Source organism: Ctenopharyngodon idella, chromosome 21 (genome assembly GCF_019924925.1).
Source record: "Ctenopharyngodon idella isolate HZGC_01 chromosome 21, HZGC01, whole genome shotgun sequence".
Classification (NCBI taxonomy): Eukaryota; Metazoa; Chordata; class Actinopteri; order Cypriniformes; family Xenocyprididae; genus Ctenopharyngodon; species Ctenopharyngodon idella.
The window spans coordinates 22,781,076-22,800,024 of NC_067240.1; the positions used below are offsets into that span (position 1 = coordinate 22,781,076).

The window sequence follows — 18,949 nt, forward strand, 5'->3', positions numbered from 1 at the left end:
GACACTAGTGAAATACTAGAGGACATGACACCCGCCATATTACAATCTAAAAAATGCTGGGTTGTTTCAACCCAAATTTGGATAAAAAAAAAAGGGTTTTACCCATTTTACATTCCCAATTACATTTTTAACCCAACAGTTGGGATTGTCCATATTTGGCGTGTATTACCTGCTTTGAGCGTATACTTTGGACTTTAAAGTGCGGTCACATTTACCTTTACTACACGAAATTTTGCATACGAAATATGGTCTTTTCAATAGTAATCTGGAGGAATTTCGTGTGAGGGCAAAATTCCCTTATGCAGATATTTCATCGGATTCAAGTTCTTCACACAAATTTGCAGTGTTGACCACAGAAAGCTGCTTGGTTTGATATTTTTGCCCAATAAAAATTCAAAAATGTGACTGTGCCTTTGCAATCATTCAGACTGATAAGGTCTTACTTAGAGTCAGCATGGAACTGAAGTAGCGAAAGTCTTTAAAAATCATTTATATAAATAATTTATAATAAATACTGCAATATTCCATAAAAAAATAAGAATTGTCAATTTTGATAGATTTTAGACAGACAGAATAAATTCAAATATGAAGTGAGTTGAAGAGCTACACAATAAATAACCAAATAAAAATTTATTGAAGTTGAATACTAATGCAGAAAAAAAGGAAAACAAGAAACAAAATTTAGTTTGTTACACAGAAGACCTGCATGAGAGGCCATGCGTAATGTACAGGCTTCACAGGCCAGAGACAGACAGCAGAAACTAAACAGGGAAAATGAGCATCAGTGCTTTGACAAGAAAGAACATTTACTAAACAAATTCCTTCAATGTCATCATCATCACCATCACAATCAAACTTTACATCAAAGTCTATAAACAGCGTTCCCAATGGCATGTTTTTTATGCAACTTGGACAAATATAATCCAGTAACTTGACATTATTTTATCAGTAAGGCCATGTACATATATTAAGCAAATAAAAACATACATAACAATGGCAGTAACCTGAGTGAGAATTAACTATTGAGTTCAGCAAAAAATTAGTTTTCAATGTGCAATCCAGGAACATACAAATAAGGCTTCAAGAACAGGGATAAACAGGTACAAGACAACCAAACACATTCTTCTGGCCTTAAAGGGTTAGTTCACCCAAAAATGACAATTCTTTCATTGTTTACTCACCCTCATGTCATTCCAAACCAGCAAGACTTTCATTCATCTTTTAATGAAATGAAGATATTTTATTGAAATCTGAGAGATTTCTGTCCCTCCACTGACAGTCCAACTACCACTTTGATAAAGTTCATAAAGAGATCATAAAACTAATCCATATGAATTGAGTGGTTTAGTCCAAATTTTCTGAAGAAACTCGGGGCCTCATTTATAATGTCATTTACAACGCTCATATTTATAAAAACGGTCTTTGACGTGGAAAAGTGCTTAGTGCCACGTCAGGGTCTGAGCAGACGTATGCACTTTTCCTTGTCAGATTACTGTAGGTTTTTGGAAATCTAAGCTATTCTTGCAGCTCACCATTCCAAATTAAAGGATTTGGATGATGACTGGTGATCTTTTATATGTAAATGACATTAATTAGGTATCTTTTATAATGCAGAGAACTGAAACCATTCAGCTGTGCGCAAGTTAGAGATCATTTGCGATTTATAGATTTTGCACTTGAAAGAGTTGCGTATACTTGTTTTCTGTGTGTACGTTCATTCTATGAATCACAGGTACGCACATCTGAGAAATTAAGTGTTTCTGCACAACATTTTATAAATGAGGACCCAGATCTCTTTATATGATGAACAGATTGAATTTAGGCTTTAGGCAACTCACACATCAGTTGTGGTAAACGGAAGCTCAAGCATGTTTGCTTGATGTGCAAGAACCAATGAGGTGTGTTGCGCAGCATGCTTGAGCTTCCGAAAGAACCAACGAGGTTCATTCTCTTGCGTCAAGCAAGTACAGCTGAACTTTTTTTTATGTTCGCTGATCAATGTTTATATGTGAATAAAAACATAAATTCAATCTTGTTCATCATATAAGGCGATTGTGTCTCTTCAGAAATCTTGGACTAAACCGCTTGATTAATATGGATTAGTTCTACAATCTCTTTATGACCTGTTTTGAAGTGTCAAAGTGGTAGTTGCATAGCTCTCAGATTTCATCACAAAGATCTTCATTTGTGTTCCGAAGATGAACAAAAGATGAGAGTGAGTAAATGATGACAATTTCTTTCATTTTTTTTTTTTTAACTAACCCTTTAAATGAAAGGGCTATGGACTTCTACATACATATTAGGCAAAAGAAAAAGTGATGCTTCAAAATAATACAGATATGTTAAAATCTGTTTTAACAAAATTGAGTCACTATCAGCAAAACTTGACAATTTCAATAGTGAGAGAATATAACAATGGCACTTTGACAAATTTAACCACCTTTTAAAATTAGAATAGCCAAATCCTCTAGTTATATACCCTACTTTACTCATATTAGCACATTATACAGTTATTAAAATGTAAAATTTGATTCTATAGCCCTCAATGGCATGTTTGCTAATGGAAAATGATGCTTAAAATGGCACCATACACTTTGAGGCTTATAAGATGTAGGAATAATCTCACTCTTCAAAACAACAAAAATACTAGTATGACAGAGTTCATATCACGGGGTCTGTTTTTATTGTTTACAACTGAAATGAATAGATTAATAACACTGACAAATGTGGCTGGAAGTATGCCATTTCCATTTTGACACTGACTTCCAAAGCACTGGCATGTCTATTTCTCAGTACAAGTCTTGTTCTGTATGAAATTTTGAGTTTCGCTCTGCCTTGAGGTAAACATGAAATCTATAATATTGAAAGGATTGGTATTACTAATAATAGACAACATTATTATCAGTGAACCTGAAGTTCTCTCTTGGAAAAGAAAAACACTGAAAGCTTCCCTAAAATGTAACATTTCACTCATTTAGGGCAAAAAATGGCATCTACTAGTGGTTATGATAAAGAATATGGGCACATGCAGTGCAGGTAAAAGCGCACATACACTCAGACATACAGCATTTAGGCACGCGTACATACATACATACACAGTTATAAATTCGCAAACAAAAAGAAAAAAAATATCAGTGCACTGCACAAAAGAAAAAAAAAAGTACAACTGTGACAGAAATGATCACTTCACAGTGTTAAAAGCCTGGCTCAGGAAAACATTGAGTCAAACTAAGTTTCGTCTCGCTCTAGATTTGAAATGTTGTCATTTTATACACATTTACATAATAGTTATACTTATCAAATCCATTATTGCTAAATAAACAAACAAACAAAAAAACTGAATAAATTTTACAACTGTACAGTACGGTAGAGACTGGAATGTATTTGAGTTTATCCAAGAGAATTAACGTAAACTGCAGGTGAATGAGAAATGTGTCGACTTTCAAGGACCATCAGCTGACGGTGTCATCAGCTGACGGCACTTCCAAAGACTTCCTCCAAGTATTTTATGTATTACAGACCCTTGAGTTGGTATGTCACCGATGTTACGCGTTCAGCTAGGCTTCAATACAAAGTCCCAAAGCCTTTTGCGAGATTCTACGATGTACAAAATAAGAATTCACAAGGTTTAGAAAAAGTATGAACATCCACAGGGCACAGTAATATTTGAGGTAAAACAACAGCAAAGAAAAGAGAAAGTGTGCGCACAAAATTCTAAGCCAACTCAAAAATATCATGGAGATATCTGAATAAAAAACCCTAATGACAAGAGTACCTTAAAACTTCAAAAGGCACCTTCTATGAAGATGGAGGACAAAAATTTAACTTGTTTGGTCTTAAGTGCATCAAGAGATCAAATTTACAACAAAGTTCCCAAGACATCATATTTCTGAGCAACTGAAAACATAAAGAGCTTATTGTGATTGCAGGGGATACGTAACACAAAACAAAACATTTCTTTTTGGCAAATGAATTTTAGTTTGACCTACATGTAAAAAAGCAGCAATTAAATTGTTTGCAGCCCATAAAATTGCGCATATCTACTTATAAAAACATTAAATAACATTAATAATGTCTATTAGCATGAAGAACTGTTAATCAATGATCAATTGCTGAGCATTGTTTGAGTATTAAAGTCTTTCAGTCTTCAGAGCTGGAATTTGACAAATTACAATGTCGTTATTACCAGTCATGTTGTGAAATATACTGTAAAATGGAAAATAATGCCTCATGGTTTGACTCAGTATGTAACTTATGGGCCACACACGACTATAACCAGGATATTCTTCCCAAATATCTAGAGAAGAATTAGCAGGAAGACGCACTGAAGACTTTACAGATGAGTGTCGCATATTTACAACATGGTACAACTGTTTGCAGTTGTAATTGTACGTTTATGCACTTTAGTCATGCCTATTTGGTTTACTAGGTATCTCTAGCTATAGTAACCTTAGATAATATATTTGAGACTTCTGGTAGCGAATTTATGATTTTAACATTTCCCTCTGTTTTATAGTCCTTTCCTGTTTTTGCTTTTTTTAAATCCATTAATGCACATTTATCACTGTTTTATACAAATGGTGTCATTTGATTGTCGAGATTACCATAAGAAAATAAAATTCAAAATATAAATATAAAAATATCTGCAAAAGCAAATTTCCTTTGCTCCCCACATCTAAAACAAATATTTAGAGTGCATACTGTACATGTGTGAAATCGTACAAGAACAGAAAAAAGAAAAGAAAAGCGCAAAGAGGCTGCGAGACATACCTACGAAATGTACAAGATCGGTTGGGTCAACCGGGTTTGAGACTTGAGCAGTGTTGAACGATTTGCCCTTGCCATACTTCACACATGATAAAGGACATAATTGGGACCCTTTTTTCTGTCCTTTTCATTTCGATGACTTTAAATAAGATACACTGCATGGCTATAGAGTGAAAATATACATTCCAATGTTTATATAGAGCTATCTTAAAAATACAAATGTGCAAAAACTGTAAACAAATGAGATCCTCAGTGGTGTAGGGGAGGAGCCCCAGGCAGGCCACGCCTTCACAGCCGTGTGGGCTCCTCCTCACTGTCGCTGCAATTTCCACAGCAGTCCTGTGGGGGCAGCACAGACACACGCATAGTCAAACACTGGAATATTAGCAGTTAAAACTTTTTCATCTGTATGCTAGTGTGCTAATAAAAGTTGACTAAAACTTTTAGCAGATTTGAAATGGAAAACAGCCCCCTAAAAATGTATGACTCATCTTGCACTCAGGGCCGTATACAAATCATTGCCCAATCAAATGCCTTCCTCAACGTTACCTGCCACAGTCTAGCATTAAAATGTAGTAAATAATATTGGTGATGTGTCTTAAAGGGTTAGTTCACCCAAAAAATTAAATTTCTGTGTGAATATCACTCCAAACCCCTAAGACCTTCGTTCATCTTCAGAACACAAATTAAGATATTTTTGATGAAGTCCAAAAGTTTTTTTTTTATTTTTTTAATCTCCCATAGAAAGCAATGAAATTACCACATTCAAGGTCCAGAAAAGTAATAAAGACATCGTTAAAATAGTCAACATGACTACAGTGGTTCAACCTTAATGTTATGAAGCGACGAGAATACTTTTTGTGCGCAAAAACAAAACAAAAATAACGACTTTATTCAACAATTTCCTCTCTTCCCTGTCATTCTACTATGCAGTTTACGTTGAAGACACATTGCAGAGCTTCTGTGTTCTACTTCAGAACGCAAATCATTATTGGCCGGCGCCTGCGTCAGATTCACACGCATGCGTTCTGATGCTCATGAGAACAGCGTCGGCCAATACTGAGTCGGCGTTCGGACGTAAACACGGAAGCGCTGCACTGTGTCATCTGCATAGGAAAATGACAGGGAAGAGAAGAAATTGTTGAATAAAGTAGTTATTTTTGTTGTTTTTTTTGTACACAAAAAGTATTCTCGTCACTTCATGGCATTAAGGTTAAACCACTGTAGTCACGTTGACTATTTTAACAATGGCTTTACTACTTCTCTGGACCTTGAATGTGGTAATTTCGTAGCTTTCTATGGGAGATAAAAAAACCTCTCGGATTTCATCACAAAAATATGTATTACAAGATCTTCATTTCTGTTCCGCAGATGAACGAAGGTCTTGCGGGTTTGGAACAACATAAGAGTAGGTAAGTAATGACAGAAATTTCATTTTTGGGTGAACTAACCCTTTAAATGTAAAGCTAATGCTATTACAAAAACAAAATAAAAGCACAAGGCCTTAAATGTCCAGCCCAAACTTCCAGGTTCAATAGGGAATACTTTTAAAATAGGGATGCACTGAAATTTCGGCCGTCGAAAATGATTGGCCAAAAATGGCATTTTCAGGTTTTGGCCCGAAAGAGAAAAACAGCCGAAAGTATAAGCTGAAAATATATACCGCCCCACCCCTCAGTGTTCAGGTTTAGCCGTTATCACTGCGCGGTGTGACGCTCCTCTCAATATTCCTATATATATTCATGTGCGCTCAGCTCAGTTGCTCACGCCCCATGCGAACGCTCCACTCATGTACTGCTCATCGGACAAGCAAAGTCTGCTCAAATAATGCGCCAACATGAAATTTCTATGTAGTAATATGCTATACTCTGCTCACATGCTGTGATAATAATAGATTTGTAGGACTATACATTATTTGGATAATTGGTCAAAAAATAAATCTGTTAAATCTGATTCTGTTGCATAGAACTGAATAAAGAATAATATATTGATATTCAATATTAAAATATTTTCTGTCTAATTTTAGTGTTACTTTCAATAAAAGTGTGGTTATTTTATTTTATTGGCTTGTATTTTTTAAATTCAGTATCATTAAAATGATTGAATTCCATTAAAAAGTCTAATATTAATACAATTATACAACAACAACAACAAAATATTTTAAAATAAGAAATAATTTTTAAAAAGCATTTTCGGTTTTGGTTTTCGGCCAAGTACATCCAGAATTTGCAGTTTCGGTTTCAATTTTCATTTCTTTGCATCCCTATTTTAAAATTTCACACATTTCATGAGTTTTCTATCATTTCACAGCAACAAGCATACTTTTTGTCTAAAATACAAATTTGTGTGCTAATAAAGGCTAACATGCTTTTACGTTTAGTTTACATTGTGGTTAAAGTGTGCCAAGAGAGCCAAATAAAAGAGAGAACAAAGACAACAGGCAAGTTATACATTTGTAATCTCTCAATATTAATCATGTCATACTTGACTAAATTATATAGCAGGTAGAGGGGGAAGAAAACCTGCACACTGATATTTTATTACATTACAAGTATCGCCTGCAAACCCGTATACGATTTCAGTATCAAACATAATACAGGACACAAAGAAGGTTCAGATACACTTTGGGTGAGAACCTCATTCACTAATGGAACAAACAATGTCTTGGAGCAAAAACAATGCATATAAATAATAGAAGAATGTGAGGAAATCTCACCTGCCGGCCGAAGAGTCTCTGCAGTAAGCCCTGTTTGGGTGGGGGTGAGGGTTGACCTCTCCAGTCCAGGTCAGGGGGCACAGTGCCATCCAAGTTCAAGATGTTGAGTTCTTTAAAGCACTCAGTCTCTATCATCTGAATGGATTCATGAAATGACAACACAGAATTAAAGTCAAACTAATATAGGGAAATCTGGGGCTTGTTGTCACAAGGTCTATATCCCAGTAGACTTGCATAGTCAGACCTTCAAATGTCGATGTCCCTACAATAACAGACTGGCGTGAAAACTTTTGGACGTATTTTAAAGAGTCTATGCCGTGAACTTCACATACTTTTGAAAATCGAGTGTTTACAGTTGTAAACACAACGGCTTTCTTCGTCCATGAGGGGGTTTGGCATCACAAAGGCTTTGTTTCCAGTGGACCGTTATAGAATGTGACACACCGGTCTCCCGTAAATCATGCAGAATTCAACCAATTGGATGACGACTTTGAAATTCCTGAAGTGTTTCCAATTTTGTGTGCCTTATGCATCAGACGTTCTCAGGATGTGACTAATATCTCAGTAAGTACAAGGGTTTGAGACAAAAGTCCAATTAAATCTGCTTTTTTTTCTAGCAGTGGATGTTCAAAACCCCCTTAAATTAGAATTTTTATTAAGAAATTTGTATTATTTTATTCTGTCCAGTGTTATGTTGAAATAAAATGAAAACTATTACATTAACAAATATTTCTAAATTAAAATTGACATTTTTGTAAAAAAACGAACTAATAAAAATGACAAAAGCACAACATTACAAAAATAAACTAAAATAAAAAATGAAAATATAAAAATGAAACCTAATTCAAACTGTTAATAATAAAAACTACAATAGTATATAAATAATGATAATATAAAATATAAATTGAAATAATTTTGATAATGTCTTGAAAACTAACTGAAATAAGTTTAAGTGAAATAAAACTAAAACTAAAATTGAAATAATTAATTAAATCTGTGCTAACACTTTACAATAAAGGTAGGAGCTCTCAGAAAATTCCTAGCTTACAAAATGTAATTACGGGCTCTAGTTGAAATCTCGCAATTATGGGCATTACAACATGGCGTGAACGCACCTTAAGTTCATGTAGTTAATGAATGTTAACAAATAGAACCTTATTGTAAAGTGTTTCCAAACCTATTTAGAAATATTTGTAAAAAAAAAAAAAAAAAAAAAAATGACAAAAGCACAATTAAAATATACAAATAAAAGCTCATTCAAAATATGAACTAAAGCTAAATAATAAATACTAAAACAACACAGATTCTGTCCTCCAAACTAAAATGACAGTTACTTTTATTCATAAAAAACTAATTTAATTTATAAGGTTAATTTAGAAATATTTCTACCTTGCATTCTAATGTCTTGATACTGATTCTAAATAAAAAATATGAAACTATTAGGTAACTCTTCGATGTGTAGTTTTTCACGTCCCTATTTATTTCATTAAGTCAATTTCATAATGGCAACATCGCATACACGTCCTGTTTATTCTCAAGAGAAAATATCACTGATTTGCGTTGATTGCAGTCTGTTTGTACACATTATCAAAGTCAACGTTAATTTCCTTTTTATTGCATGCTGGTCATAAACCAGCAATCAGGGTTCCGAGTAAAACATTTATTGAGGTTATTCTGGGTAGTGACCTGACCTCATTTTGCCAGGGGATGGGAACACATCCAGTGGATACTTTGCTGTAGAAGGAGTCGTCTTTGGGCTCCAGCTCCACCCCCTTCACTGTGGAGAACTGCTCGATGTCCAACACATCCTTACAGTAGATGGCCTGAGGCTGAAACATAGGAACATATCCTGTTACACACCTGTGTGTTGTCTGATTGAAGCGATGTCTGATTTTATGAACAAATCATTCACAAGACACACTCTGATTTGATTTAAATTTTATTCTTTTCTTTCCCCAAAGCTGTTGAGCTTATGAATAAAAAAAGTAATATGGACTACTTTCATGGTGCCTTTGTGTCCTTTTTAAAGCTTGAAAGCTCCAGTTCCCATTAATTGCAAATGCAAAGAAAAGAGCGACTGGTACATTATTTAAAATGTCTCCTTTTGTGTTCCAAGCCAAAAAGAAATTCAAATGGATTTGGAACAATGTGAGGATGATTATTTAAAAAAAAAAAAGGAAACGGTGGAATTTTCATTTTTGGGTGAACTATTTATTTAAACAGTGAAAGAGCAATAGTAATAATAATTGTTATGACTGATATTCCCAAAACAGTTTAAATTAAAGTGCAAGTCTCAGAAAATACTTACATCTGGAATAAAGGGCGCTTCGAGCATGCCTGCTGCAAGCCGCTTGAAGTTGATGGAACGGAAAATAGGGTGGGCTTTCACCTCTGAGGCTCCGCCCCCCTGACAGCCAAGCCTCTCACAAGGGTCTTTGGCTAGCAGCTAAGCAAAAAACAATTAAACAAACAAACAAAAAAAACATCAAAATACACAATTTTTCATTGACATGCACACTTTTTGACAACTGTTAAGTTCAAAATGTATTTATTTTAATGCCTTTATCAACATCATAATATATATATATATATATATATATAATTATGGCAACAAAATTCAATGAAATAATTAAAAATATACAATTAAAATATTAAAAATATACGATTACTCTTCTTAAAACAACATCAAATAACAACTATATAAGATTTTTACATAAAGGCTATTCCAAAACCAATCAAGCAGTTTCGGTTCCCATTAACTTCCACTGTATGGATAAATTTACAATTGAAATTCACTGGGAACCAAAAACTACACTGTGTTCCAAATTATTATGCAAGTGACATATCAGTAGGATTTCAGTACAATAAACATTCAGATTTTAGTTTTTCAACTAAAGTGTTCGCTTTAGTTGAAAACTAACTCAAACAAGTTTGTTAAATAGTTTGCCATGTCTTCTTATGAAACCTACTTAAAGAGGTTGTTCCACATTATTAAGCAAATCACAGTCTTCAAGCAATATGGGGAGGAAGAAAGATCTTTCTGAAGATAAAAAGGATGAAAAGGTGCAGTGTTTTGCAAAAGGCATGAAAACAACTAATATTTTGTGAAAACTAAATAGAGATTATTGAACTGTCAAAAGATTTGTGAGCGGTTTGGAGCACAGAAGAACTATAAAAGATAAAGATAAAGGCTTATTAAGGAAAGTTACTGTCAAACAAATTAATTGTTTTAAAAAGGCAGCTGTAAAAAAGCCACTGTTGAGCAGCAAACAGGTCTTTGAAGCTGCTGGTGTCTCTGGGGTCTCAAGAACCTCTCCATGTAGACTGGCAGTTGTGCATAAAGTTGCATTTCAGCCACCTCTAACCAAAGCTCACAAAGAAAAACGTTTACTGTGGGTGTAGAAATACATGAAGACTCATTTTAAATAGTTTTATTTACTGATGAATGCTGTACTACGATAAATGGTCCAGATGAATCGATTTGTGAATGGTTGGTGAATAGCCACCCCATTCCAACAAGACTGTGACATCAGTAAGGAGCTAGCGGGTGATGATTTGGGCTGGAATATTGGGAAGTAAGATGGAAGGTCCCTTTAGGGTCTCTGAGAGGGTCAAAATGACTTCAGCAAGATATGTGGAGTTCATGACTGGCCATTTTCTGCTATGGTATAAAAAGATGGATAGTGCCTTCTGAAATAAAAAAGGTTTTCATGCACAACACCGCACTATCCCATTCTGCAAAAAACACCACAGCAATAAAACTGTTAGAAAATCTATTTCTAAACTAAAATCTGAATGTTTATTGTACTAAAATCCTACTGATATTGCAGAATAATTTGCAACATTCTTCAAAATATCTTCTTTTATGTTCTGCAGAAGAAAGAAAGTCTTATAGGTTTAGAATGACACAAGGGTGAGTAAATGACAAAATTTTTATTTTTGGGTGAAGGTAAACTTGACAGAGCATCTTTAATATGTGGATTTTCTCAGAAATGTTGATGTATGTGTTTAATTGCTATTATTCTGATTAGTAAACTGCCATGACATTAATTATAATTAATAATTGGATTGGATTAAGGATGCACCGATACCGATACCGGCCCAATACTGTTCTCGTGTACTCGTACTCATTAAAATGCTTCAATACCAAACAGAGTGTGTACAGTGTTTGTGTCCAGACAAAGAAACACAGACAACAGATCAAACAGAGATATGGAGATATAACAGATTAAAGATGTCGGTAGCACTTTATTTTACAGTCCTGTTCCCCACATACATAGCAAAGCACAGCAAAGATGTGCAAGCTTGTCGAGGGCACATCCCTTTCTCACAAACATCTCTGAAAAGTTTGGAATTCGGTTGTTCGGTTTGATATGTTCCCGACAGTAAACTATACTTCAAGCATTTGCGCAAGTACAGACATGAAGAACAAATGGATTTGCAATGGTCGCTTTGTCGCATCCAGTGTAGAAAGCCTCAAAGCTGTTGCGGCGTGATGTGTTATAAAATTATGGATGACACAATAGTGCAATAGAATGAGCAGTACAAGTAACAGAAGCTTGTACAATACATTTCAACAGGCATAATTAAGCTTGAAAATAACTGAAGGAAACATATTTGCTAAACGAATTAAGCCAACTAATACGATTCATATTCTTTTGGTTTCTCTACCCAATATTTTTAAAAAGTTACAAATGCAATGAAAATACAGGTATCGGTAATCGGTATCTGTGTGTACCAAAAATGAAAGTATCCATATAGGACTCATTCTGAAAACAGTGATATCGGTGCATCCCTGGATTGGATAATTAATATTTAATTGGATACTAACCATTTTACAGAGTGATTTGGCATCCTCTGAGAACTTGCTGGAATATTCTTCCTCCACCTCTTTGACTAGCCGCTCCACTTCCTCTCGCTTGATTTTTTTCTTGCGTTGCTGAAAGGGTGACTGGCCCTCAATCATCTCGTAGAGGAGACAGCCGAGAGCCCACCAGTCTGGACTGAATGTGTAACGCTCGTTCTTCACCACCTCTGGGGCTGATGGGACACAAACATATGCAGGTTACATTGATTGCTCCAGCTGCTCCTGATATTGTTAAGAGGTTAATAAAGGCAAAGACGTACCCATGTACCCCACAGTGCCCACCCGGCCTTTGATTGTCTGACCATCTGGTACATGCACAGCCAGGCCCAGGTCTGATATACGTATATGACCTGAGAGGAAACATCACAGCTCTGTTACATAAGCAAGCTTAAAAGAAGTCTGTCAGTGGTTTAAGCCACTAGATATCTTCAAAAGCTGCTTAGTGCATTTACAATAACTATTTTTTTAATACTAATAACTTTTTTTGTAATTTCATTTGCCAAAATCATTTAATATATTAGAATTTTCTTCATTTGAGGGATTTCAATTAACATAAGGGTTCTAACATTTTAATCAATCCATTTTTGTTTTTTTCCATGACTTTTCCATGGATATGTCTAGTGGTTTGTGACAAGTTGATAATGATTTTAGTATTATGATCTCACAAATTATAAACTCACAAACACTTTAAAAGCTATATTATATTATATTATATTATATTATATTATTTTTCAAAATCATTTAGTATTTAACAAAATGTACAATATACACTAGTATGGGGTCGGTAAGATTTTTAATGTTTTTGAAAGATGTTTCTTATGTTCACAGTGGCTGCATTTACTTGATCAAAAATACATTAAAAACAGTAATGCTGTGAAATATTATTACAATATACACTGATGAGCCAAAACATTATGACCAGTCACAGGTGAATTGAATATCATTGATCATCTCCTAACCATGCCACACATTAATGTCTGGGTAGATTAGATGGTAAGCAAACAATCAGTTCTCATAATCAACATGTTGGACGCAGGAGAAATGGGCAGGAATAAAGATCTGAGCAACTTAGGTCACCTTGCCATAACAATTTGGCCCTTGTCAGAGTATCTTTGAAACGACAAGGCTCCCGGTCAGCAGTGGTGAGAATTTACCAACATTGGTCCAAGGACGGACAAACCACAAACTGGCGACAGGGTGTTGGGCACCCAAGGCTCATCGATACATGCGGGAAACAAAGGCTATCGCATCTGGTCCGAGCCAAAAGAAGGTCTACTGTGGCACAAGTCACACAAAATTTTAATGATGGTTTTGGGAGGAATGTGCCACAGTCGTATGGGGCTGCTTAACCACAGACCAATCAGAGTGCCTATGATGACCTCTGTCCACCATCAAAAGCACCTACAATGGGCACATGAGCATCAAAAATGGACATTGGACCAGTGGAAGAAGGTCGCCTGGTCCGATGAGTCCCGTTTTCTTTTACATCACGTGGACAGCTGTGTACGTGTGCATCGTTTCCCTGGGGAAGTGATGGACTGATGCACTATGGGATGACCAGGTAGACCCCTTCATGAATATGGTGTTCCCTGATGGAAGCGGCCTCTTTCAGCAGGATAATGCACTCTGCCACACTGCACACATTCAGGAATGGTTTGAGGAACATGATGAAGAGTTCAAGGTGTTGCCCTGGCCTCCAATTTCCCCAGATCTCAATCCAATTGAGCATCTGTGGGATGTCCTGGACCAACAAGTTTGATCCACAGCAGCTCCACCAAACAACCTACAGGACTTGAAGGATCTGCTGCTAGATACCAGATGTCTTGGTGCCAGATACCACAGGACACCTTCAGGGCTCTTGTAGAGTCCATGCCTTGGCGGGTCGATGCTGTTTTGGCAGCACACGGAGGACCAACAGCATATTAGGCAGGTGTTCATAATGTTTTTGCTCACTATATATACAATGTCAAATGTTAAATGTCATTTACTACTGTGATGGCAAAGCTGCATCATTACTCCAGTTTTCAGTGTCACATGATCCTTCAGAAATCATTCTAATATGCTGATTTGGTGCTTAAATCACACTTATTATTATTATCAATGTTGAAAACAGTTGTGCTGCTTAATATTTTTGTGGAAAATGTGATATACTTTTTTTCAGGGCTCTTTGATGAATTGAAATAACAGCTCAAAAGAACAGCATTTATTTGAAATTAATTGCTGTATTCATTTCTAAAAATAACCTTTGAACTATACTGTAGAACCATACTGTCTATACTACAGTAGTCAACATTTTTTTTGTAGTGGATCAAAAAAGCTCATCAAAGTTGTCCTAAGAAGAAGGTTTTAGTACAACTTTGATAAAAGGTTTTGATCCACTTCAACTGTTGACTACTGTAGTATAGAACTGTATATAGTTCCCATACTGTATGTAGTTTTTTAGGTTTGGAAAAACATTTTTGACTACTGTAGTATAGAACTGTATATAGTTCCCATACTGTATGTAGTTTTTTAGGGTTGGAAAAACATTAAATTCTCTGATTTTTCCAGGTTTTCCATGAGTTAGTTAGTTAGTTAGTTAGTTAGTTTAGGAACCCTGCAGCATGTCATGTAATTCATTTGATAAAAAATCATTAATTAAAAGCCTAAGTTCAATTAATTGATACATACAGCTGATACTACAGTATGTTATAAACGTGGATGTTAAATTGTATGGCTCAAAAACAATATTATACACTGCACTCCCTCTTGTGGCAAACATAAGTGCTACAGTTTAGGATGTGATGTTCCATGTGGCATTGCTTTTCTTCAAGAAATTTGTTTTACCATTGTCATACCAATTAACATTACACTAATTGCTGAATTTGATTAGTAATCACAAAGAAAACAACAGTTGCTAACTTACCATGATCATCCAACAGTATATTTTCTGGCTTCAAATCCCTGATAGAAGACGAACAAAGAAAGCAGGTCAGTCAACTATGTTGACTCGTGTGGCATGAAAAAAAAACAGCATATAAAACAGCATTTAAATACTGCATAAGTATTTTCTTTTTTTTTTGTAAACAGCCCCTTGTAAAACAAAATTCAGTCTGAATCTTTTTACCTGTATACTATCCTCTCCCGATGGAGGTCTTCTAACCCGCAGCAGATCTCAGCAGCATAAAACACAGCTCTCTTCTCGTCAAAACCTGCTTCTCCCATGTGGTAGATGTGGAACTTCAGGTCCCCTCCGTTCATCAGCGTAAGCACCAAACACAGGGCGTCTTTTGTCTCATACGCATACGCGAGACTCACCTCCATGGGAAAACAGAAAGGTACATCGCTTCATTTACAAAACACAATTCCCATGTTTGACACAGCCTGCGTGGGAAAGTATCTAAAAATATAGGAAGAAATTTTGAGAAAATCCTGAGAATAATAGCCAACCAAAACAACTCAAAATAGCATGCTCGAGGTCAGGCCTTTGGATACACAAACCCTAAATACAAAGTTATTATTTCATTAAACTAGGGGTTACCATCAGATGTTAAAGTTTTGAAAGACCGCTGAGAATCATCTTTTCAATTCGGCGTCAAGAAATATTTTTCCGGTTTCTGTTGTTTAATAAAATTTTGAATGTTAACATTACATAGTACAATAGTACTATAAAAAAAAAAAAAAAAGTAAAACTACAATTTTTCTGCATCAGAGCTCCATGCCTAAATTTGAAGATCCAGAATGAGCACTCATAAAAGCAGGGCATCTGTGAACTAATCAGTCCAAAAACAGAATTCACAACTACAGTGACTTTGTGTTTTTTGTAGAAAGCATGTGGTTAACAGAGGAGATGGAAGAATAAGGTGACGCTCAAACAAGCCACACTTGAGATTGGGCGAAACATGCACTACAGATGCTTACAACAAACCGACTGTTGACTTTCTCAAGAATCTGCTTCTCGTTCAGGGCCATGGACTCTCCTTTCCTCTTTTTGATGCGTTTCTTCTCCAGCTTTTTGCAGGCATACATCTTCCCTGTGGCCCGCACCTGGCATGCACAGACCTATGGTGCAAAAAAAACACAGTGGGAGAATTTAAAGGCCCATTTATTTGTAATTTTGCTACATGTAATACTCATTTATGTGCATTACGTTAATAAAGAGGACTGAGAGCAAAAATACAATAAGCCAGTTTGTATTAACCAGTATATAAAAAGATAAAGGGATAAAGGGATGTTACATTAAAATGGTTTCTGATCAGTTTGTTAATTGCTTTTGGTTTGCACTAAGAGGGTAAATCTCAAATGTATGGGTCACATTTCATCCTTAACCCTATAAAGCCTACTGTATACAACTTTTATATTGTTAGTAATATTTCAAGAATAACACTTACTGGACTGAAGCAACTTCGGTTTACCTGATTATCCATACATAATTTCTAGAAAAATCATGTTAAAATCTGAATATCAAATATGATACATCAGGCTTTTGAGGAACAATTAGTAACAATTAGAGCTTTAATCACGAAACTAAGCATTTAAATATCATCTTACTAAGAGATATTATTGAGAGATATAGAGTGACAACTGATATTTTTATGCATTTTATTTAAGTAGTCTGCTATACTGTCATAAAGATCAGAATTTCATCTTATTTTTTGTCCATATAAATATCAGTAACTGCACCAAATTGCATATTTTTTGTTATATTTTCAGTTTGGGCCTCTTTTTTTTTTTTTCTCTCTCCCCTTGAGTATGAGCTCCAAATTCTACTATATCATACTATATGAGCCATAAAAGCCTAAGGTATCAAACATAATACTCAACAAAAAATACATATTTAAACTTGAAAAGATTAAAAAGATTTGTTTTTAAATATTTTCTCTAGAGGTTCAATAAACTGTTCAATTAAGGAAATAGATGACTATTATTTCATATGTCAGGCTTTACAGGGTTAAGCAGACTTTTCCCTCAACATGTTGTTTGCAATTGTCATTTTTTTTAAATGCTAATTCTCAATACTGTAAGTGTAAAAAGTACAATATTTTGAAAAAAAAAAAAAAGTCAATACAACATTTACTACCATGATGAAAAAAATATTTAAATAAATAATATTTCAATAAATAAAACTAATATGTTACGGTTTTTTTCCTTTCATCAAATGACAAGTTCCTCAAAGGGATTTATCCAAAAGGACCTTCCACAGGGCAGCGGAGGGCAATAAAAAGACTCTCAATGTGATTAGCTATCTGGTAGGGAAATCAGAATTGGAGACTTGCTTTCTCTATATCTGCCAACATTGACTGGCAGTATGTATGATAATCTGAAGGATTTATGTCTGATAGTGTAACAAAAATAGCATATTAGCCTTATGAACCTTGGAATGGACAGATAGCATTTGATTTAGTGGCATTCCAGATAATAAATAATAACACCCCGACATGTTTCTGCCATAAAAAGAGCGACGTTTAATAATTTCAGACTCACCTCACCAAAGCCTCCCTTTCCCAAAACCCTATACTGACGGAATGTGTTTTTTGTGATTGGCTGTCTGTCAAGGAGAGGAAGAGAATAATAAACAAAAGTTACATTTCAGAAGAACGGACATGACCCTTATTTAATTATAACATACTTTTACAGAAAAATAACGTCCTGTTGCCTTCACAAGAAGCTTATATCTCAAGAGGCACTGACGCACAATGTTAAAACGCAAGCTTTAAATCTAATTAAGACTTTTTTTCGTATTCAATAGATGGCTAGTGTACTAGGCCTCTTAATGTGCACATGACAGTGAAAGTATTTGTTCCGGCATATCATATACTTCTCTATGTCTGGATGGGAACTGTCTAGGCCTGGCTTAGACTTTCAGTCAGAGGACATTTTTATGACTAAAAGTAAATAAATAGCAAGTTCAGAGTTCACATCTGGTTTATATAAGCTCAGCTTCATAAATAAATCATGGCACCCAAAGGAATAATTAGAATCTGCTTGGCAGTGAAGAAAAACTTCTTAGCTACAAATAATTTCTCTCACTTAACATCAGAACTACAGAAAATTACTGAGTTCATACATTGTAAACAAATCCAAAAAGTTAAAAATGTGCTGAGGTGCAGTTTATACCTCTCAAGCCATTTCCACTGTAAGAAGCGACTGTAGTACATGCTATCGAGGTAGTCTGCGAAGGGGGCCACGCTCAGGTAGTCATGGATCAGTCTACAAGAGAACATTGAGAGAAAGAGTTAGTAGACTGCACAGTGAAAACACGATCTCACTCACGCATCCTGATTCAATTAAAGGGGTACTTCATCGCTGGCAAAATGAGCTTTCAATAAAACTTGAAATCGGTGCTACCTGAATACAGAAAACGGCTGTTTTCTTCCCTTTTGCCAAAAAAAGGTAAACTTCAACACCCATAATGCATTGGGCATGTTGCCATCCAAGATCTCTCCCACCAGTCTGCTATGGATACGCTTACCAGAGTCAAATGCCACCTTGATTTAGTAGGAAATACTTCTTAGCAAACTTTTAGTCATAATGGTGTCGACTTGTATTGCTCCAGGGTGCAAGAATTCAAAGAGTAAACATTTAGCAGGAGTGAGTTATTTTCAGTTTCCAGTGAAGGA

The 18,949-nt window shown here is 35.3% G+C and overlaps 1 protein-coding gene across 5 annotated transcripts in view; it reads right to left on the minus strand.

The window, feature by feature from the left end:
* Positions 1–615: 615 nt before the first annotated feature.
* The window catches only part of grk6 (G protein-coupled receptor kinase 6), a 53,481-nt gene continuing 35,147 nt past the window's right edge, over positions 616–18,949 (minus strand). For 2 of the 5 annotated variants that reach the window (XM_051878091.1, XM_051878093.1), the window contains 11 exons: positions 18,447–18,539; positions 17,814–17,877; positions 16,251–16,391; positions 15,457–15,647; positions 15,256–15,293; positions 12,611–12,700; positions 12,315–12,523; positions 9,792–9,929; positions 9,175–9,312; positions 7,484–7,618; positions 616–5,106 (listed from right to left, as the gene is read on the minus strand). In XM_051878091.1, coding sequence (XP_051734051.1) covers positions 5,056–5,106; positions 7,484–7,618; positions 9,175–9,312; positions 9,792–9,929; positions 12,315–12,523; positions 12,611–12,700; positions 15,256–15,293; positions 15,457–15,647; positions 16,251–16,391; positions 17,814–17,877; positions 18,447–18,539 — 1,288 coding nt within the window. In that variant the 3' untranslated portion in view covers positions 616–5,055. Of the gene's footprint in view, positions 5,107–7,483; positions 7,619–9,174; positions 9,313–9,791; positions 9,930–12,314; positions 12,524–12,610; positions 12,701–15,255; positions 15,294–15,456; positions 15,648–16,250; positions 16,392–17,813; positions 17,878–18,446; positions 18,540–18,677; positions 18,814–18,949 lie in introns of those variants that run through there. The other 3 variants (XR_007927246.1, XM_051878092.1, XM_051878094.1) reach the window with 3 other exon arrangements.